Source organism: Adiantum capillus-veneris, chromosome 1 (assembly GCF_014529385.1).
Source record: "Adiantum capillus-veneris isolate H3 chromosome 1, ASM1452938v2, whole genome shotgun sequence".
Classification (NCBI taxonomy): domain Eukaryota; kingdom Viridiplantae; phylum Streptophyta; class Polypodiopsida; order Polypodiales; family Pteridaceae; genus Adiantum; species Adiantum capillus-veneris.
In genome coordinates this window covers 5,960,197-5,982,304 of record NC_140931.1, presented here as the reverse complement: position 1 = coordinate 5,982,304, position 22,108 = coordinate 5,960,197, and the positions used below count along the sequence as shown (strand labels likewise).

The 22,108-nt window shown below is 41.7% G+C and overlaps 1 protein-coding gene across 1 annotated transcript; it reads right to left on the bottom strand.

Annotated features, from left to right (window-relative positions):
- Positions 1–17,453: 17,453 nt before the first annotated feature.
- On the bottom strand, positions 17,454–21,741 carry LOC147464248 (uncharacterized). The gene is made up of 17 exons (XM_086508621.1): positions 21,724–21,741; positions 21,572–21,640; positions 21,134–21,146; positions 20,934–21,039; positions 20,626–20,839; positions 20,351–20,448; positions 20,174–20,218; positions 20,087–20,093; positions 19,865–19,942; positions 19,700–19,791; positions 19,393–19,598; positions 19,185–19,289; positions 18,897–19,073; positions 18,737–18,809; positions 18,206–18,227; positions 17,938–18,134; positions 17,454–17,860 (listed from the first exon to the last, which is right to left on the bottom strand). Exons 1-17 carry the CDS (start codon positions 21,739–21,741, stop codon positions 17,647–17,649), a joined length of 1,734 nt encoding a protein of 577 aa, XP_086364747.1. The 3' UTR covers positions 17,454–17,646.
- Between the last annotated feature and the right edge of the window lie 367 nt (positions 21,742–22,108).

Below are 22,108 nucleotides of genomic sequence, written 5' to 3'. Positions count from 1 at the left end.
TATCGTTTGGATGTTTTGCAGGAACTAGACGAAGAGCGGTTGCATAGTTTTGCAGTGCTGCAAGATCTACAGTCCAGGCGGAAAAAATGGCTGGATCTCCCGAAAGCACGGCAATTTGTCCGGGGACAGTTGGTCCTTGTCTTTAATTCCCGCCTTGGGAAGATGCCTGGGAAGCTTAAATTACGGTGGTCAGGACCATTTTGGATCTTTAAAGCATGCGGGGCCATCTCTTTTTATTTGGCGGATTTGCGGGGGAGGTAATTTCTGTACCGGTCAATGGTTTCAGACTGCGTCATTATGTTTCGCCTACCCCGATTCAGTGCCCCTTTGGTGTAGTACAAGAGCCGGAAGCTGTTGGGGTATAAAGCCCAATGTGGTCGCCCAGGTAAGTGGGCGGGCCGCCAAGTATGTACACATATTCTTTTGTAAAAACCTAATAAGAACTCACTATGCTCTACACATTACAGTAGAGCGAGTTCACCATATCGTCGTGCTCTTCTTCTCGCACTCTCTCTCGCGTCGCACTTTCCCTCGTACTCCTTCAACTGGTATCAGAGCTCAGATCGAGGCTTGGGGCAACACTGCAGGACGCTAGAGTCACCAACTCAGATTGGAGTGAAATTCGACAGGCGAAGACACGGCCAGAGTGTTGATTTGTGGCTGTCTACACATCGAAGGACGGCTCACAGTTCTTGGAGGCGTGTCACATACGACACGGGCGCATCTACACACAGATTGTAGGCGACATCCACTAGTTCATCAGGTAGCTTGTGCTTGTTGCTTGATATTCTAGATTTCATCCTGACATTGTAGGTACTTCCACATGGTATGTATTGTCAGAGATGATGTATGTCTGTTGAGGGTTTGCTGGCTGTGAGTCACGCAGCAAACAACCGCCGCAGCGGTTACAGCATACAGTGGGAAATTTGTGGATGTATGACTTTGTGGGAAGTCTATGTACTCTCAGATTTACTGCAGCCTTTGTTGAGGGTCGAGTGAGGTTTTATTGAGTTGGGGGATTCTCGAATTTTGAGATCCTTTCGGTGATACAGGTCTTGGAGCGATCCCTCGAGCACCCTTAGATAGGCAGCTAGGATGTATTGACTGTGAGTTAGACAGTTGGGATTGCATCTTTGCTTTACTGCCGTTGAGGCATTGTCACAGTCTATGCTTACAGGACAGTGATAGGACAGTGAGAGACAGTACAGGTGCAGGACAGGTTTACCCGCAGCTTACAGTGTCAGAGAGACAGTGTTTTTTGAGCTATTTTTTGGTCTGTTTTTTGAGTACACCAGAGCCATTTTACAAAGGAGACTCTGCCAAAATTTATGCAAAATCTGAAGCTTTCTTGGTTCATTTGACAGGTTGATATTCGTTTAGAGGTCAGTTTACAGGGGAAACTTTGCCGAATTTTTCCCAGGAAAGTAAACCACTGTGAAGCGTAGCTATGGCTGGATCACAGGACATTGCTCTTTACAATATCAAGAAGCTGGATGGAACCAATTTCCCATTGTGGAAGAAGCAGATTTGGCACGTGTTGGTACAAAAGAAGCAGATAAAACCTATAAAGCTCAAGGGGATAAAACCAGAAGATATGGACGAAGATGAATGGAGCGAAATGGATGAATTGGCACTTTCTACCATTATGTTGACTTTGGCAGAAAGCGTTTACTTCAATGTAGCAGACGAGATGTCGGCTTATCAAGCATGGTTAAAGCTGAGTGATCTTTATGAGAAGCAGAGTGCAGCTTCACAGGTATATTGGCTTAAGAAGCTTGTTGACTTGAAGATGAAAGAAGGGACACCTATGTCCAATCATCTGAATGAATTCAACACAATCTACAGTCAGTTGTCAGCTCAAGGTGTCAAGTTTGATGAACCTGTTAGAGCTATGTTCCTGTTGATCACATTGCCGGAAAGTTGGGACACTTTTCGCACAGCTTTGAGTAATTCTGCACCTCCAGATGGTTTGAACATAGCAGGTGTAGAAGGAAGTGTGCTTACTGAAGAAACCAATAGAAAGACAATGGACAAAGGCAAAGGAACAGCCTTAGTTGTCAGGGGAAGGACCAAAGAAAAGTACAAAGGTGGAAAGAGGAATCAGTCTCGTAGCAAGTCCCGCAGTGTTAAAGGCAAGAGTGACATAGAATGCTACCATTGTGGCAAGAAGGGTCACATGAAAAGAGACTGCAGAGAATGGAAAGCAGAAAAAGGCAAAGAGAAAGCTGAAGACCATGGTGAGAAGAACAAGTCCTCAGTGAAGATTCAAGAAAGAAATGTGACAAACACTGTTGCAGAGGATGACAGTCTAGTGTCAGGAGACATCTACTTCTTGAAGAATACAATGGACTCAGCTCTTCTTACAGCATCTGATGGAAATGCACTGAGTGACTGGATTATAGACTCAGGGGCATCACTTCATGTGTCTCCAAACAAGGAGTGGTTTACCTCTTATGTGCCCACTAAAGATCATGTTCGGCTAGGCAATGGACAGACATGTGAGATCTTAGGTGTTGGAGATGTTCAATTGAAGTTTCAGAATGGCTCTTCTTTCACGCTGAAGAATGTGAGACATGTTCCCGCAATTACAAAGAGCTTGATCAGCACAGGTTTACTTGATGATGCTGGCTACGTCACCACTTTTGGACAGAACATGTGGAAGATATCCAAGGGTTCTATGAAAGTAGCACATGGAGTAAAGTCTGGAGGACTTTACATGATTTATGTATCAAATGTCTCTAAAAATGTAATCAATGTAACCGAGCAGCCGAACGTTTCTTTGTGGCAGAGCCGGTTAGGACATATGTCCAAGAAGGGAATGGAAATCTTGTCTCGTTCTGGTTATTTGCTTGGCTTTTCATTTAATGATTTTGAATTCTGTGAACATTGTCTGTATGGTAAGCAAACACAGCAGCCACATAAGCATAGAAGCAGTAGAAGAGATACATAGTTGGCACTTGTTCATAGTGATTTGTGTGGACCTATGCCTAACCTATCTCTAGGGGAAGCTTCTTACTTTATGACATTTATAGATGATTACTCGAGGAAAGTATGGGTTTACTTTCTCAAGCACAAGGATGAAGCGTTTAGTGTCTTCAAAACGTTTGTGACACTTGTGGAGAATCAGTGTGGCAAGAAGCTTAAATGCTTACGCACTGACAATGGTGGAGAGTATGTTTCAAAGGCCTTTCAGAACTTTTGTGAGTCAAAAGGTATAAAACGTGAACTTACTGCTCCTTACAATCCTCCTCAAAATGGTGTTGCTGAGAGGATGAATAGGACCATACAAGAGAAGGTCAGAAGTATGTTGTCTAATGCACAACTGCCAAATGGGTTTTGGGCTGAAGCTGTATCAACAGCTGTTCATCTTGTAAATAGATCTCCTAGCAAGGTTTTGCAGAAGGATTCAGTGCCAGAGATGGTATGGTCAGGCAAAATGCCCTCATACAAGCATCTCAGAGTCTTTGGCTATGAGGCATATACTCACGTTCCAAAGGAATTTAGGAACAAACTTGAGCCAAAGAGTAGAAAGTGCATCTTTCTAGGCTATGGTAATTCTGGTGAGATGGGGTACAGACTTTGGGATCCCGAATCCAGAAAGGTTGTCCGCAGCAATGATGTTCACTTTAATGAATCCAAATATCATTCTAAACCAGAGAGGGTTGAGGAGATTAGAAGAGTTGTCTTCCAAGAAGATGGACCTGCACGTGCAAGACAAAATGTCAGGGCTCAAGAGGAGCAAGGACAGGATAGAGTGGAACCACAGGTTGTGGCTGAGCCTGAGCCACCTATTGTGCGTAGATCTGGACGTGTCACGCGACCTCCTAATAGGTTTGTTCCATCTATGAACTATGTCATGTTGACTGATTGCAATGAGCCTTCATGTTACAAGGAAGCAGTGCAAATGAAGGACTCCGGGAATTGGCAATTGGCCATGCAGTCAGAGATGACAGCTCTGCATAAAAACAAGACATGGAAGCTAGTTAAATTACCACAGGGCAAAAAGGCTCTACCTTGTAAATGGGTTTACAGGTATAAGATCACTGCTCATGATAGTCAGCCAAAGTACAAAGCAAGGCTTGTTGCCAAGGGCTTTAAGCAAGAACAAGGCATTGACTTTGATGAAGTCTTCTCTCCGGTGGTCAAGATGACTACATTGAGATGCTTTCTTGCATTGGTTGCCATATTAGATTTGGTGTTGCACCAAATGGATGTCAAGACAACGTTCTTGCATGGTGATTTAGATGTGGAAATTTACATGCAGCAGCCAGAAGGGTTTGTTGAGAAAGGCAAGGAAGATTGGGTATGCCAGTTGTTAAAGAGTCTTTATGGCTTAAAACAATCACCGAGGGCATGGTACCATAAATTCCACAAGTTTATGCTTTCTCAAGGCTACAAACGTAGTGAGTTCGATCACTGTCTATATACAAAGAAGGCTAAGGATGGTAGTTGGTTGATCCTTATTTTGTATGTGGATGACATGTTGATTGCTGGCAAGCACTTGGAAGAAATTTCAGCTTTGAAGTCAAAGATGGAAAAATCATTTGACATGAAAGACATGGGTGAGGCAAGTCATATACTTGGTATGCGCATTGAGAGAGACAGATCAAAGAAGTTGATTTGGTTATCTCAAACAGAGTATATTGACAAGTTTTTGCAACGTTTCAATATGGAGAAGGGAAAGTCATTGAGTGTTCCATTGCCACCATATGTGAAACTTAGCAAACAAGATTGTCCTGTGTCTGAGGAAGAACATGCTGAAATGGATAAGATTCCATATGCGTCTGCAGTGGGTAGTTTGATGTATGCAATGATTGCTACTCGCCCAGACATTGCATTTGCAGTGGGAGTAGTAAATCGATACATGTCAAACCCAGACAAGAAACATTGGGAGGCAGTGAAAGGAATATTGAGATACCTGAAAGCTACAAAGAGTATGTGTATATGCTATGGGAGTCAGGAGCTAAGTGTAAAGGGTTTTACAGACTCAGATTATGCAGGTGACTTAGACAACCGAAGGTCTACGTCAGGGTATGTCTTTACATTGGCTGGTGGAGCAATATCATGGCGTTCTAGATTACAAGATTGTGTTACTCAGTCTACTACAGAGGCTGAATATGTTGCAGCATCAGAGGCATGCAAAGAATCAATTTGGCTTAATCGACTAGTAACAGATTTGGGAATCAAAGAAGAGATGCCTGTGTTATATTGTGATAGTCAAAGTGCTATACAATTGGCTCACAATCCAGTTTATCACTCAAAGACAAAGCATGTGGATGTGAAGTATCATTTCATCAGGGAAATGCTCGAGGATAAGCAACTTCAGCTTGTCAAAGTTCACACCACAGAAAATCCTGCTGATCTACTTACAAAAGGACTTCCCTCAAAGAGCTTTGCGCATTTTCGCAAGCAGTTAGGTGTAGGGTAGTACATAACTTCTCTACATCTCTTGTATATTAGCTTGTATAGTAGCTTCTCTCACACTTAAAGTACCACATTGGACTTTAAGTGGGAGGTTGTTGGGGTATAAAGCCCAATGTGGTCGCCCAGGTAAGTGGGCGAGCCGCCAGGTATGTACACATATTCTTTTGTAAAAACCTAATAAGAACTCACTATGCTCTACACATTACAGTAGAGCGAGTTCACCATATCGTCGTGCTCTTCTTCTCGCACTCTCTCTCGCGTCGCACTTCCGCTCGTACTCCTTCAGAAGCCACCCTAATAATGATTGGGAATCCTTTTGCATGCAATCTTGGAAAGCGAGAAAAGGGCAATGATGGTTGCGACACCGTGGCTCGCTCTATTTTGGGAACTCGTTGTGAGTGGGTTAGTGCATGCAATCGATTACTTGTGTGCTTCTTCTGTTTTGTGCATCGCACTCTCAAGGTGTTCCTAGCTCAATATTCTCTGTTTCTACATCTCTTCGTCGCCATGAAGGCTTCTCTTCTGCAATGCATCCCCTTTAATCCAGTCCAGCAGTTAGCGCTTCGCCGAGTGGATGCCTGGCTGCAAGATTTGCGGCTGCGAGTGTTCGCCAACTTGGATTGGCAAGGGATACCTGTCCACCCGCAGGCCGCAGTATTGATTGAGCAACTTGCTGTTGGGGATATGGTGCAGCTTAATAACCAACATATTCAGCTGACAGCGGAGAGAATTTCAAGGTGCTGTTGTTTGCCCAATGATGGAGTCGTGCGAGCATCTCATGTGATTCCTGCTGCCGATGTCGAGCAGGAATTTGGGTTGAAAGTGAAAGGGGAATACAAGCTTTCAGGGTTAATAGATGTAGCGACAAGGGATGCTTACAAATAATTTCTCGAGGCAATTTGGCTGCAAGCTAAAGCCTATACCATATCGGCCAAAGTGCGAAATGTGTTGCATTCGGCCAACTTTGGGCCAGTTGCTTGGGTAGCAGTTGTCAGAGAGAGACTACTGGCAGAATGCCAAAGAGTGGTGGCACAGCTGGGGCGAAGCACCCCAACCAACACAAAAGTCGACCAGTTATTGACACTAATTTTTCCATTGCTAGAGGTTTTTCCTCTTGCCCTGCGTCCTCTATGCCATTTTGAGGATGACAGGCTGGTGGGTCCAAGGTACTGTTGCACCTCTGTTGCAAACTCAGAGTTTGGAAGTTCCTGGTGGGCGGGTAAAATAGCAAAATGTTTGTATTGAGGATATGCTGGGTCCATCGACTGCAGTGGTACCCTCTGGAGCACAAGAGATGGCCACTGCAAGATCATCAAGCCGCAAGCGCAGGCGGGAGGAACATCTGTTTTCTACACCACCTCCTGCAACTACATCGACTTGGCCGGAGGGTTCTGCGCTGGCACGATGGAGACGCCGACTGCAGGAAAGGGTGGCAATTGCTACTCCAACTAGGACTGGCTCTCCGGGTGCGAACACTCCCTCGCAACCAAAGAATTCTGGAACCACCAATGCGGCTGCTTCGACGGGAGGTACTCTTTCCGCAGTTTTGCCTTGGGAGGCGGTAGCCACAAACACTGCTGACCAAATCTAGACGTGCGGTACTTTTTTGAATAGACTTGCGGAGTCTATTCGTGCGGCCTAGCCAGCTCCCGCAACAGAGGGCTGAGTTAATGAGCTGGAAACGAAGGTAACAGCTGTGCAGGCTCGCATTGCCGATTTAACCAATCAAAATGAGGACTTGACTGCGGCGGCTCGCCAGCAAAATGAGGAAATAAAAACGCTTTGGGGGGCTAATTCTGCGTTTGTGGCTTCCATTCAAGATGAACTGCTTCAATTGCGAATGCATAATTGCCTTGCCTCATATTTAGCCTCGCATCCTGGTGATGTCATGATAAATATGAATGATTTGGATGCTTTAACAGTGGAGATGCAGCAGGACCTTCACATCTTTCTAGAAAATCAAATACAAAGCTGGAGAACACGGTTGTCTGCTGAGGTGAGAGCACAGCAACCAACTCAGCAGGTTGTGATGCAGCAACCTAAGCCATCGAACACTGACAGAGGTAAGAGTGTCGTTCCAGAAGGTTTTGATATTGCTAATTGGGTGCAAGCTATAGAGGATTGTGCCGAGGCCCAGGCTCATGTATCTCGTTTGCAGAGAATGATTCGTCGATTTCGTAAGGAGCGACGCAGGGTGTGTTTCTGGGTGGAAACTTTGGCTCACTCTTTCTCCCTCAGTTTACCCCCATGTCCTCCATTTTGGTCTGCCCTCAATAGATACCTCTCTCGCTATTATCCTCTGCATACGCCTCTTGCCCCTTTGCCGCAGGCGCCTCAATCTATTTCCTTGCCGACACAGTTTATTTCCAGGGCTCCTTGGCCGGAGCACACTGAGATAGATCCACATCTATTGGATGAGGTGTATCGGGCCCATACCGCAGATTTTCGAGGATTTGGATACATCGACATTTTGTCTTCACCAGAACAGGTTGAAGATCAGCAACCGGAACCTTCCAACCGGAGGGGCTGAGTGTGGGTTTGTGCAATCCACCATGCGTGCCAGGTGTTATGGCATAAGTCGCACAGTGCGGTCCTGCGGAGGTCTGGACATTGCGGATCAGGAGTCATGCGACGGCCGTGGCGGCAGTTCTTCACAAGATATCATGGGACAGGAGGAGGTTGTGCACCATTCCCGATCTGCGCTGGAGCAGCGGTTGTATATGTGGGGCATACCTGTCTTTGATGTACCTTACCTTATGCTGTTCATACATCTTCTATTGTAACTCTGTGTGTCCGGATTACATATGAATGAAAAAGAAGGTGTTTTGTTCCTGTGTACTGTCTTCTATTCTATTTCTATGTGTTTGATGCTCACATAATGTAAGGCAGTTTGAGGGTATTCATTCCCGTAATGCCTATTGCTCCTGTGTGGGCAATAGCCGTTACAACGATTCTTGATCTACTAAAAGCCTATGTCATGGAAGTAAATCAACATTCTCAAAGAGAGAAAGACCTACCTCTTATGGAGTATGCGTACAATGACATTGTACATACTTCTATGGGGAAAGCACCTTTCGAGGTTAAAGAGGGAAGATCCAAAAGTCCCTTACTACTTAAAGTACATGGAAAGATCTTCATTGCTGATGAATATAGCCAAGAATCACAATAATCTTTTCCAAAGATTAAAGAGGTTATATCCATCTCAAATCAAAGGCAAAAAGGGATACTGCTAATAAGCATAGAAGAGCCTTAGCCTTTAAGAAACATGATTGGGTCTTGCTAAAGTTTCTCAAGGCTCCTCCAAGGCATACTACGTGTAAGAATACCATGGGCCACCAAGAGTATTATACTAAACTAGCAAAACGATACTATGTTACTTTTTTAAATTCTTAAGCCAATCAATGAGATGGCTTATCAATTAAAGTTGCCCCAACCATTGGCTCATGCACTATGTGTAATGGAAATTGCCTATGAACTTTGAAAGTAGCGGAATTAGGAAATTAGGTGAAGCACTTTTGAGAGATTCTTTGTGAGCATATCGGATGAACTTAACTGATGGTAACAACATAAACATGGTACTTAGTTAACTTGGCATGAACAATACTTTTGCAAGAGAGAGAGAATTTAGAGAACATGACAATATTTGAGGACTGGATTCATATGGAGCCGGTCCCCCCTCCAATAGGAATTTGTATTATAGTTTCTCCCATCAAGAGAGACTTGGTACAATACAATCTTTGTGTTCCTTGTAACCTAGGTGATGCAATGAAGATGGAAAGCTTCATGCATCACAAGCATAACATAAACTTGAAGAAGGCATTAACTATCCCAATCCTCAGTCCCAAGGCCTCAAACACCTTCGAAGGTGGAGAGAGCTAGCGGGGAATGAGGATAGGGAAGAGGAAGAAGGACCATTCCATAGGAGAAAGAAATAGTTCCTCACTTATCATTACTCTTCTTGCTAGCATACATGCATAGTAATGAAGATGGAGAAGATGGCAAGCTTAAGCATTGAAGCATGACTCTTGGTTGGATTTGCATTCCATAGCCAAGAGTGCTGGTGTAGGCTTTCACTCTCACAAGCTTGGAGAAGGAGGTGGTGTTCCTCAACTTTCACCAAGTGAGAATGGCTTTGCAAAATGAGTGTGTGTGTGGAGTATATCCCCCTAGCACCCCCCCTCCTTGCTTTGGGCGAGTGGTGACCTTTTTGCATGTTGCAAGCTCATTGGACCCCTCTCCCCCTAGCCAATCACATGCATCATGCAGTCAAGTACATGGGTAGTCTTTTGACAAGTGTCCTCCTTACCCCTTAGAGAGAGAGAGAGCTTGAAATATCTAGATATTTGTCAGATGGAAGTAGAAGCTCATTGGACCCCTCTTTAGCCCAACCAATAGCATTCAAGCACACCATGTGGTTAAGCTTAGTGAGAGTCTGACATGTGTCCCGTGTGCTCTTTTAGAATTCCCCTAACTTTGAGATTTTTATGCATAGGAAGTTTCTCAAGCAACTTCCTCATTAAGTGTGTAGGTTCTCTTTTAAACTCAAGCATCTTACCTCCCATGCATAGGAAGCTTCTCAAGCAACTTCCTCATTAAATGTGACAAGTACCTCAAGTACCTTAGTCATCAAGCATGACAAGCACCTTAGGTGGAGTTCCCACCTCAAGCACAGCCCTAGCTTGCTTAAGTTTAGGTCGGGTTCCCACCTCAAGCACAACCCTAGCTTGCTTAAGTTTAGTTCGGGTTCCCACCTCAAGCACAATCCTAGCTTGCTTAAGGTTTCCACCTCAAGCACAACCCTAGCTTGCTTAAGTTTAGGTCGGGTTCCCACCTCAAGCTCAGCCCTAGTTTGCTTAAGGTCAAAGGAATTTTAACACTAACCATTGGAGGTCTTTAATGAAGTTAACCTTAAGGTCTTTTAAGCTTCATTAGTTAACCTTGCTCTTTGACATACCATCTCTCATTTGGGCCCCTTTACCATTGGCCCCGTGTTGAGATAGATCCATAAGCACATGTCTATATTCTAACCCTTGTCCCCGTTTATTATCCCATATTAAATGATTAGTTTAATATGAGAAAATCATTTGGGTTGGTTAGATATTAGATATTTAATGACATTACCTCTCTCTTGAAATCATGGTCGTCCTCGATTATGAGGTGAAAGAGATAAAGTCATAGTCATTAGTCAATTTGTCTTAGTGAGTACCCTACAACATCATTCCAAGATGGATGACTAATCCATTTGGTGCTTGGGAGACATAGCTACCGCAAGCATGTCTGCTCTTTAGTCCATTTCATCCTCCCAAGTAGAGTGACAAATTCTACATGGTGTTTGGGAGACGTTGTCATCCCAAACATGATTCTTAGTATGTATACTACTTAAATTTGTGCACAATAAAGAGACAATTAGTCTCATAAGACAAAAACATTGATCATTCAAAAGAAACATGTACATTTGGTTACTCTAATGTAGCATTGTAAGCCTTGACAAAGTTCATACTATCCTTAAGCTGGATTCCTTGCATGCATCTAGCATCTTCAAAAGGATAATTTTTGAACTTAATAAGATACCGTCTTCATGCCGAAGGATAGCTTCGGGTTGTAGTACCTCTTCTTGATCTTTGATTTCGGGAGGGTCTTCAATAATTGGTTTATTTGGAGGCTCTCATTTGTAGGTCTTGAGTAGGCTCACATGAAAAGAATTGTGTATGAGCCAATGGTTAGGTAACTTGAGTTGATAAGCCACCTCATTGATTGGCTTCAAAATTTGAAAAGGACCATAGTATCTTTTTGCTAGTTTAGCATAATACTTTTGATGGCCCGTAGGATTTTTACGCGTCGTTTGCCTCAATCGAGCCTTAGGAAACTTAAGTAAGACTCAATCATTTTCTTTGAACGTTAAGGACCTTATGTGCTTGTCAGCATCAGCTTTTTGCCTTAGTTGGGAGATGGATATAGCCTCCTTAATCTTTTGAAAAGATGTTTGCAGGTCACGACTATACTCATCGGCAACGAAGATCTTTCCATGTACTTTAAGTAGCAAGGGACTTTTAGGTCTTTCCTCTATGATTTCAAAAGGTGCTTTTCCCATAGAAGTATGGATATTATTATTATACGCATACTCTACAAGAGGTAAGTACTTTTCCCATTGTGAGCGTTGATCTACTTCTGTAACATAGATCTTTAGTAGATCAAGAATCGTAAGATTGGCTATCTCACTTTGGCCATCCGTTTGTGGGTGATAGGCCGAAGAGAAATTCAATCTTGTACCTAGATTTTTTAAGAGACCTTTCCAAAAATTACTGGTCATTCTAGGATCTCTATCTGACACGATGGATGTTGGCAATCCATGGTGTTTGAAAATCTGTGATATGAAGAGAGTTGCCATTTGGTGTGCCTTAATAGTCTTCTTGAGAGGGATAGAGTGTGCTTGCTTGCTAAACCTGTCGACTATTGTCCATATTCCCGTATTCCCATGGATAGACTTTGGTAATCCAAAGATAAAATCCATGGATATACTCTCCCATGGTGAATTAGGAATTGGCAATGGTTGGAGTAATCCAGGTTGCTTCCCTCTATCATACTTGGTCTTTTGGTATACTACACATTTTGAAACATACTCTTGTGTGTCCACTTGGAGTAGAGTTGAATGCCTCTATGCCCCGCATAGGGAGGAGCATGGGATTCATACATGAATTTCTCACGAAGAGAGTGGGTAACACATAGCCTATTGCCATGGAGAACATAACCATCCTGCAAGGTGAATGGTTCCTCTTTCTTCCCCAAATCAAGGGCTGACATTATGTCTTTAAAGTCAAGGTCAATAGCATACTCATCTATCATAGAAGATAGATCATTGTGAGTTGCTCTTGACACAGCATTAACTTTTGGTCGTTGCGAAAGTGCATCAGCCACTTGATTGTGCTTACCAGCAATGTGAGCAATGTGGAAATTAAATTATGAAAGAAAAATTGTCCACCTCATTTGTTTGTCGGAAAGCTTTGTTTGCGTCATGAAGTACTTGAGACTTTGATGGTCTGTTCGTAAGATGAATGGAGTCCCCAATAGATAGTGCTTCCATGTGTCTAGGGCATGTAGAACAACTAACATCTCTTTCTCATAAATGCCTAAGACCCATTCATCCGTGTTGAGCCTTCGGCTCTCATATGCTATGGCATGCCCTTCTTGAAGCAAGACTGCTCCAAGGCAATCACCACAAGCATCACATTGGACCTCAAATGTCTTTGAGAGATCCGAAAGCATAAGGATTGGTTGGGAGATAAGCTTCTCTTTGAGCTTGTCAAAAGCACTTTGCTCCTTAGCAGTCCATGAATACTTAACATTTTTCTTTGTTAAGTCATGTAATGGTCCTGCTATTTGAGAGAATTTTGCTATGAAGCATCTATTGTATGCACACATACCAATAAAGCTTCTTAGCTCATGTAGATTCCTTGGATTAGGCCATGCTTTTATTACCTCCAACTTTGATGGATCCATACGGATACCATCTTGAGAGATAATATGACCTAAGTATTGAATCTCTTGAAGGAAAAATTCGCTTTTCTTTTGATTGAAAAAAACCTTATTCTCCCTTAATGCTTGAAAAATCACTTGGAGATGTTGCTTGTGTTCCTCCAAGGAATTGGAGTAGATGATGATATCATCAAAGAACAGTGAATTTGCGGTAGGGTCTAAAACTTTTCTCCATAATTGATTGAATGTAGCTGGTGCATTAGTCAAGCCAAAAGGCAGGACTAGATATTCATAAAGTCCAAATGTTGTACGAAACGCGGTCTTTAGGATATCTTCATTCACTATCCTTATTTGATGGTAGCCACTTTTAAGGTCAATCCTACTGAAGTAGGTAGATCCTTGTAGCTTATCAAGAAGATCTTCTACTCGAGGTACGAGAAATCTGTTTTTGATAGTGATATGGTTTAGTGCGTGATAGTCCACACACATGCGGTATGTACCATCTTTCTTTTGTACTAAAAGGATTGGAGAGCAAAAGGGAGAGGAGCTAGGCCTCACCAATCCTTTGTCTACCAATTCTTGTACTTGCCTCATGATCTCCTCTTGTTGAGCTTGTGAAACTCGATAGGGAGGTTTGTTAGGCTGTGAGCTTCCTGATAGGAGCTCAATTTGATGGTCATCATCCCCTCGATTTGCAGGTAAGTCCATAGGGATATCATCAATGAACACATCTTGGAATCCTTTTAGAAAGTTAGACAAGTGTAACTCTTCTTGATTCCTACCATTCACCTCTGATGAAACCCTAGGACCTTTTAGGGATTCTTTGACAAAAATCATGTACGCAAAAACTGAGCTTTTCATTTATTTATCAAGGGAAAGAGGATTTACAAGTGGTATAGTACGAATAGACTCATTAGCATCTATATACATATTCTTTCCCCTGTAGGTGAAGTAGATTCTCCTTTCAGGGAACTTCATGTTGGCAACCATGCGGTTGAACCATGGTATCCCTAGGATAGCATCCTCATGTTGGAGAGGAGAGATGAAGAAGTCTTCTTTGTCGACATAGATTTGGACATGAAGCCTCAACTTCGCAATCAAGGGAGTAACGGAGGCTTGCTGTCCCTTGAAAGCGGCATCGACAGTTACAACATCTCCCATCTCAAAAGCTTGAATTCCCAACTTGGTGGCCAACTCCATTGATATGAAGTTGAGAGTAGAACCGGGGCAAAGAAGATGAAAGCATCATGCTCCCTTACCTTTCCCCAAGCATAGGAAAGAGGTGATCTTTTGCAATGAGTATCCTCTTTTGGAGCTTCAATAGTGGAAGCTCTAGGAGTCTCATTGCAAGCATTTCTTCTGGGGCAAGAACGATAGCCATGTCCTTGCTCCCTATACTTAAAACATTTGTGATACTTGCGAAAAGTTTCAAGCTCTTCAGGAGAGAGTTTATTTTTACCTTTGTAAACTCCTATATCCTTGGACCGATTGTTGTTGTTGTTGGAATGATCATGGGAAAAATTTTGGGCATTAATTTTTCCCTTTGCATCACTTTTGTCTTTATTTTCCATGGGTTTGACATTCCATCTAACCCCTTGTTGGAAATTGATGCGTGAAGAAACCATGGTATAGTGGATTACTTCGCTGATAGAGTCAGGCCATTGAGAGTTGACATACTCGGCCATCTCTTCAGGTAATCCCGCACACAATTGTTGTATTTGCTCAGCAAAGTCTATCTTTTGAAAGACAGTAGCCCTGAGATGTAAATCCCAAAACTTGTCCACATATTTGTGGATAGACTCATGAGAGAGAAGCCTTAAACTCTGCCATTCGGTGAGCACTTTGTCCTTTGCATCACTTGCAAGGAATTGCTTCATGATGGAAACTCGTAGAGTTTTCCATGTCTCTGGGCTTCGCCATTGCCTCGAAGGCTAGCCCACCATTGACGAGCCAATTTTTGGAAGTGCATAGCTACATGGCGTAGCTTGGAGGACTCCGTGAAGCCCTCGTCTCCAAAGGCCGCATCAAATTGTTGGATGAAGGCCAATACCTTGTCGGTAGCACCAAAGGTGCCATCATAGGTGAGAAAAGAGATACTCTTTCCTCCCTCTTTGAACTTCTTGAGCTTTTGTGACCTTCGCCATGCAGGGTAAGATTTGCGATGTCCTCCCCTCTTATATTCTCTTGGAGAATAGCCATAGCTTTCATCGGTAGAGGAGGAAGGTGAAGAAGAAGGAGAAGAGGGTGACCTCTTTCTTTCCATTTTCTTCCTTGGTTTCCTCTCTTCCCTTTTGGAGTGACGAGGAGAAGTACTATGGGTTAACCGTTTTCTCTTGGGAGGAGTTGGCGATCGTTTAGTCCTCCTTCTTCGTGGAGCCACATCTTCAGAGGAATTTAGGGATTCATTTCTTTCTTGATCTTTGGATTCCTTCTCTCGTATGGGAGAGAGTCTTCTCTTGGGGGTCTCTTCAAGAGGCCTCGTAAGCTTTCTCTCCTCTTGGAGAGGAAAGGAAATCCCATAAGCACGAAGTTGTTGAGTAACTTTGGCTTGCAAAGTGGGGTTGCCCATAGCTTGTTGCAACCTAGTGACAAGATAATTAACAAACATGGGGGCATCATCATTGGCACCTTCATGTGCAAAATCAAAGTTATCAATGTTCATTCTCCTCTCTTGGTTATTGTCAGCCATGCTAATTAAACTTATGTGTTTACTTAGTGTATGCTTTGGCAATTCAAAACCTTAGTTACTACTCTGTTAGATGGAAGTAGAAGCTCATTGGACCCCTATTTAGCCCAACCAATAGCATTCAAGCACACCATGTGGTTAAGCTTAGTGAGAGTCTGACATGTGTCCCGTGTGCTCTTTTCGAATTCCCCTAACTTTGAGATTTTTATGCATAGAAAGTTTCTCAAGCAACTTCCTCATTAAGTGTGTAGGTTCTCTTTTTGACTCAAGCATCTTACCCCCCATGCATAGGAAGCTTCTCAAGCAACTTCCTCATTAAATGTGACAAGTACCTCTAGTACCTTAATCATCAAGCATGACAAGCACCTTAGGTGAAGTTCCCACCTCAAGCACAGTCCTAGCTTGCTTAAGTTTAGGTCAGCTTCCCACCTGAAGCACAACCCTAGCTTGCTTAAGTTTAGATCGGGTTTCCACCTCAAGCACAGTCCTAGCTTGCTTAAGGTTCCCACCTCAAGCACAACCCTAGCTTGCTTAAGTTTAGGTTGGGTTCCCACCTCAAGCTCAGCCCTAGTTTGCTTAAGGTCAAAGGTTTTAACACTAACCATTGGAGGGTCTTTAATGAAGCTAACCCTAAGGTCTTTTAAGCTTCATTAGTTAACCTTGCTCTTTGACAGACCATCTCTCATTTGGGTCCCTTTACCATTGGCCCTGCGTTGAGATAGATCCGTAAGCACATGTCTATATTCTAACCCTTGTTCCCGTTTATTATCCCATATTAAATGATCAATTTAATATGAGAAAATAATTTGGGTTGGTTAGATATTAGATATTTAATGACACCATGTTTTCCATAAGAGCCTACGTAAGCCTTACAAAGGAGCGCCATCAAACGGAGAGATGGTTGCAGACCCTCCAAACATCAGAGATAGAGTACTTCAATCTGAGTCCATCCTATGACATGAAGACAAGGTATTAAGAAAAGGTAAGATTATCTGACGATGTCTTATTAAGAATTATTCTTTTAAAGATGCTAGATGGATGCAAAGAACCTAGCTTAAGGATAATATGAACCTTGTCAATGCTCCATCTTGGAATGATGTCGAAGGGTAAAAAGAGATCATCTACCCGCTAAGTAACATGGACTAATGACTAGGATTTATCTTCTCTACCTCATAGTCGACGACAACTATGATTTCAAGAGAGAGGTAATGTCATAAAATCTAATATCTAGCTTACCCAAATGATTTTCTCATATTAAACTGATCATTTAATGTGGGAGGATAAACGAGAACAAGAGTTAGAATAGAGACATGTGCTTCTAGACCTATCTCAACAGGGGACCAAAAGGAGAGATGGTTGCATCTCAATACGGGTCCAAAAGGAGATGGTCTACCAAAGAGAAATGTGCAATAAGTGCTTCTAGACCTATCTTAGCAGGGGACCAAAAGGAGAGATGATTGCATCTCAATACGGGTCCAAAAGGAGGTAGTCTATCAAAGAGCAACGTGCATCTAATGGAGCTTAAAAGACCTTAGGATTAGCTTCATTAAAGACCTCCAATGGTTAGTGTTAAAAGTCCTTTGATCTTACGCAAGCTAGGGATGGGGATGTAATTTTTGCGAGCTTCTATTTTCGTTCTTATTAATTTTATTGTTGATTTTCGTTCTTTTAATAACTTTTATGCATTCAATGGAGAATAAGTAGGAGAAGTTTGAAATAATATATTTTCAAAGTTATGAGAACACACTATTAACGTATCTCAAATATTGTAAGCATGAGACGAGCATAAAAACCCTCTTTGACATAAACACAACATTTCTTTCTAATGGAATTAAATGGAAACAACATTCATATGGAACAAATGTAGCAATGTTCCAAAAATAACTACATAAAAACATAGCGAAAGGAGCCATATATCAAAATATGAATGTCATCAGTAGTGATGATATATGTCCAGTCAATAAAACTAGTGACGACGTGCATGCACAAAATGACCAAAATAGGCTCACGTAATAAATAAGTCCAAACATATAAAATTGAAAGTGAGACCTCAAGTGTCATGTCTACTGTAAATCTAGACTGATCGGCTGTGAATGCCCAACGTGAGGCATAGGTCCACATGCAATAGTAGAGAGGCACCCCTCATAAAGAACATCATCAATCTCCATGCAAAGACAATGTCGTCCCTCCTCAATGCTCGCTCTCCCAAGGCCACCGCATCCAGCGAACACGTCCAGAACATAATCATATCGCTCAGTGAAAGTAGCGAGGAGCCACCTGTTGATTAGATTCGTTTAATATTCAGAAACCCAAAAATTCTTATACAACAAAGCATATGTTTGAGACATCATCACCTGAAAAAAGTCAATGATCGTTCCGCACCTCCCCTCATGGGAATCCCCTGTACCTCCAAAGGTGTAATCTCACAATCAAGTACATAACTACGCATCGCTGGAAAGTGCACATCATCAATCATAGCACCAGCATCACGATCGTACAAGGGTACAGGCTTACCAGCACGATGCCACAAGCATATGGTGAGATCCAGCACCTGTAAATACATGACTAACCTTTTAGTTGAAGTTCAAGACAATCCTACATATTAGGTAATCTAATTCTTACCGCCTCTCGAGTAACAGGATGTCTATAGCCATGACTAGCACACATAAGGGTCCAAGTGCGATGGAGTGTAAGACCAACCCTAAGAGCATCTACAAAGAGCTCTCCAATATGCTCAGCTAAACACATGGTGACCAAGAACCCCTCATCTGCGAGAAACTCGTGTGCAAGATCCATGGTACCAGTAATCAACTCCTTTGAGTATAAATTCCACTTTGGCACTATCACGCTCTCTACAAATTCATAAAACGTGCACTTATCACATAAAATTCAACAATATTCAACTTAATGAGAAATGGTTATGTAAAAAATAATGCACCTTCAGGAGTTGATTCCAAAGCATCTACCAACAAACCATTTGGAAAGTCGGCAAAAATCAATCGTGCAACCTCTTTGCAAGGAACCCCATCTTTACTATATAAATCAACTTTTTGGGGGGAGAGAAACATGTGTATACTACAACAAAAACCCAAGCAAGCAAAAACTTTCAAAAAAGATGCTATTGTGTTACTATTAGTGAAGAAAAAAACTTACCTTTTCAAAGCAAACTTATCAACACCCCTAATATCCACAAGCAAAGCATCAACCACAGTAGTGTAATGGAAACCTACACAAAGAGTACGCATCACTAACTAAATAGAAAAGAAAATACGATACGATTTTGACATTTGCGGATAAAGAGTTATTTGCATACCAACACTACGTGTGACAGGTCGTCTCTCCCATGCAGGGCGTCCTAGCGAGGACTCTGCAACGAATGATGAAGATGGAGCTGCATCAGACTTTCTTGCAGACTCGAGACCTTGAGATTTGGATATTTCTGGAGTCCTTTGTGGAGTCTTTTGTGGAGGATCATTGACCTTTTTTTTACCTAAGAAAAAATGCAAAAACATACAAAAGTAATTTTAGTACAACAATAATATGACACATATTAAACATAGCATGCATAATCCATAAAACATATACATAAACATCCTCCTACCTTTCTTGTCTTGCACAACATGCGTAATATCAATGTTAGCTGGCTCAGAAGCATCATCTACATGAGTGTCAATTGTACCAGCAATGCCATGCTCCGTCATGAACCCTACAAGATCTCTTGCATTATATTTATGCATATAACAAGGCAAAACAACAAGACATTGTGTAGGATACAAAAGAGGCTTCACAATAGTGACATAGTTGCATACTTATCCTCAACTCCTTCTCCTGTTTTGGGATAACTCCAATGGGATAGTCAATCCACCAAGGACACATGCTAGCCTCCCAATCAGTGATTCCACGATCTTGGATTGTTGGAGAGTACATAGTGTTCTCATCCTTTAAGTCAACCCATTCTTTGGCCACAGATGGTATACTTCCTAGAATCTTTTCTTCCTTGCAATACATAAACCATCTACAGAAAACAATACATTTTATTGATAAGTAAAGACAATCTCTCTCTATCTTAACCCTATCTCTCATAGACAAGTCATATGTAAAGAATAATATCCTCACCTAAAAAGGAGTCTCCTTGCCGAAAAATCTAACTCTGGCATCTTTTGTTGGTCATCCGAAGATTTCACCACATTAAGAAGAGAAGCAAAAGCCTGCACAATATTAACATTTTTAAAATATTTCGATAGTAACTTATAGTAACAATGCACCTCAAAACGTTATTACCTCTATAATATGACTCTTGAGAGAACTCTTATAGAAGTCCTCAAAATCTGATGGAAGTTGAGGACCTTCCACCTCGAGCTTTCGAATAACCAACGAGGCTTCCACAAACATGTGTGCCCAATAAACTTCCTTCTTCATGTAATTGCGAAATGTTTTGTAGTCTCCAAAATGCATACATTGGGGATCTTTGGCTTTTGTCAAACTCATGATTTGCAAAAGAACCTTTTTTCTATAAAATGATATATAGTGATTGAGTAAAGAGCAAAAAAAAATATAGAAAACATTACAAATTAAATATCAAGAATCTACCTGTCAGATGGAATCTTAGAGCTTGTAAGACAATACAATTTGTCCCTTGTAATCTTTAACATCCCTAGCTCATCCCACTTAAGTCCATACAAAACTTTGAAAAATTCCTCTCCATTATTAGGATTAGCAATACAGAGATACTTGTATCCTCGATCTTTAAGCCTCTCTTCTTCTGACCTTATGGCAGCATCAATCTTTTTTTTTGTTTCATGCTCAGGTAACCCTTTCCCTTTGATTTTTGCAGTTTCATTTGAAATAAAGGTGTTGAACTCATCCTACATCAACAAGATAAATGAAAACCCTCCCAAATTTTTTTTGACAGAGTCTCCTTTGTAATATGAACAAAATTGCAAAAGAAACATCCACCTCAATATCGCAGAGGCTCCCACAGGGGATTTAAGTTATTCTCAAAGAAATAAATCTTTCAACATAAGAAAGGCCATAAGAGTTACCTTCCATACAAGCTGTGCAATAACAACACATGGTGTGTTGTACCAAGGCGGAGTGCCATGATAATATCTTGCTTCAATGGACATCTCCACCTCAGCCCACTTTCGGTCCTCTTCAGATAACTTGCTCAAGATACTATCTTTGTTTGCTATGCCAAATTTTTGAAACATGTACACCTCATGGCTAATATTCGGAGTTACATGAGCTCTTGAAATACTAAAATATAACAAAACAACGAAAAATTTAAAAACATATAAAATTTATTATAATAGCAACATAAACGAGTATGATTTTCAAAATAATAACTTACGCATTTGTAGTATCCAATGCAAGAAGTAACTCGCCTTCCTTGGCTTTGTCAACCTCAATAAATTGACAACGAACACAACTATGATATTCAGGAGAATCAGCATACACTACATTCAAATGTTTCAGAAAATTATAATCAATAAATCATACTAAAAGCTATAAGCTATATTTTTAATCATGAAATAAAGTAAGAGAACGTACGGTCTTTGATGCGCTTCATCCAAGTTTTGAGGCGATGATTCCCATCCCATACAAGAAATTTTCTCCCTTTTAAATCTTGCCATTCTTTGTTAAGAGAACGCTCAAAGTCTAGATGTTTTTGTGTCCATATTGGACCCCACTCCTCCAAATTTTGGGTAGTGACTGGCATAGTACTACCACTAGGACCAGCCAATGAAACCAAGAAAACACCCATGGTTTCCACATATGCAGCAGTGTCAAAAGTACTCACCAACCATGATGCCGAATCTGAAGCAAATCTCACAGCCTCATGAGGAACCAAACGACAAAGAGGCACCAATGGAGGAACACTCCTTCTCTTCACATAAAACTGTCCGAGCACATCTTTCATGAGTCCAAGAGGAACTTTTTTTCCAAATTGTCTTTTATGTTTGGCTCTCTGATTGTCCTCATTCTCACTGTCGCTACTTTCTTCTTGACTGTCATCTTTCTCGTGAGGGATTTCTCCTTGCTCTTCCACGTTTGTTCCTGATAGAAAGCATAAATGTTTTTAATATTCTTACCAAGCATAAAAGAAAATAAATCAAAGCAAAAGACCACCATTAATTTACCTGTAGCTTCTGTGACATCATTTAAATTATTGGAATCCTCTTCAACCTCAGCTTCATCGTCCACATAAATGCAACGCTTTTGTAGACGCCCCCTCTTTGTTAGCGGAGTGGCAAGAGACATTACATGTGAAGATGCCTCTTGCTCAAACGTCACTTTAGGCAATGACCCACTTCTTAACTTCATGCTCACATAGCGACTACTGTTTGGTGATGAAGATTGCAATCTTCTTTTTGCAGTTTTCTTAGGACCCATGTTCATAGCTTGAGAACACAAAACAAAATCATTTTTCACTTAAAATTTTTTTGTCTCTCTCAATCGCTTTTGTCTCGTTTTCATTCATGTTTTATCTCTCTCTCTCTCTCTATCTATCTCTCCCATCTCTTA

Excerpts from the sequence above, each read along its gene's own strand:
- LOC147464248 (XM_086508621.1), bottom strand. Across the intron at positions 19,792-19,864 it reads TCAAGAGTCATATTATAGAG|GCTTTTGCTTCTCTTCTTAA; the intron begins GTAATAACGTTT and ends AATATTGTGCAG. Across the intron at positions 17,861-17,937 it reads CGATCATTGACTTTTTTCAG|GTGGCTCCTCGCTACTTTCA; the intron begins GTGATGATGTCT and ends TCTAATCAACAG.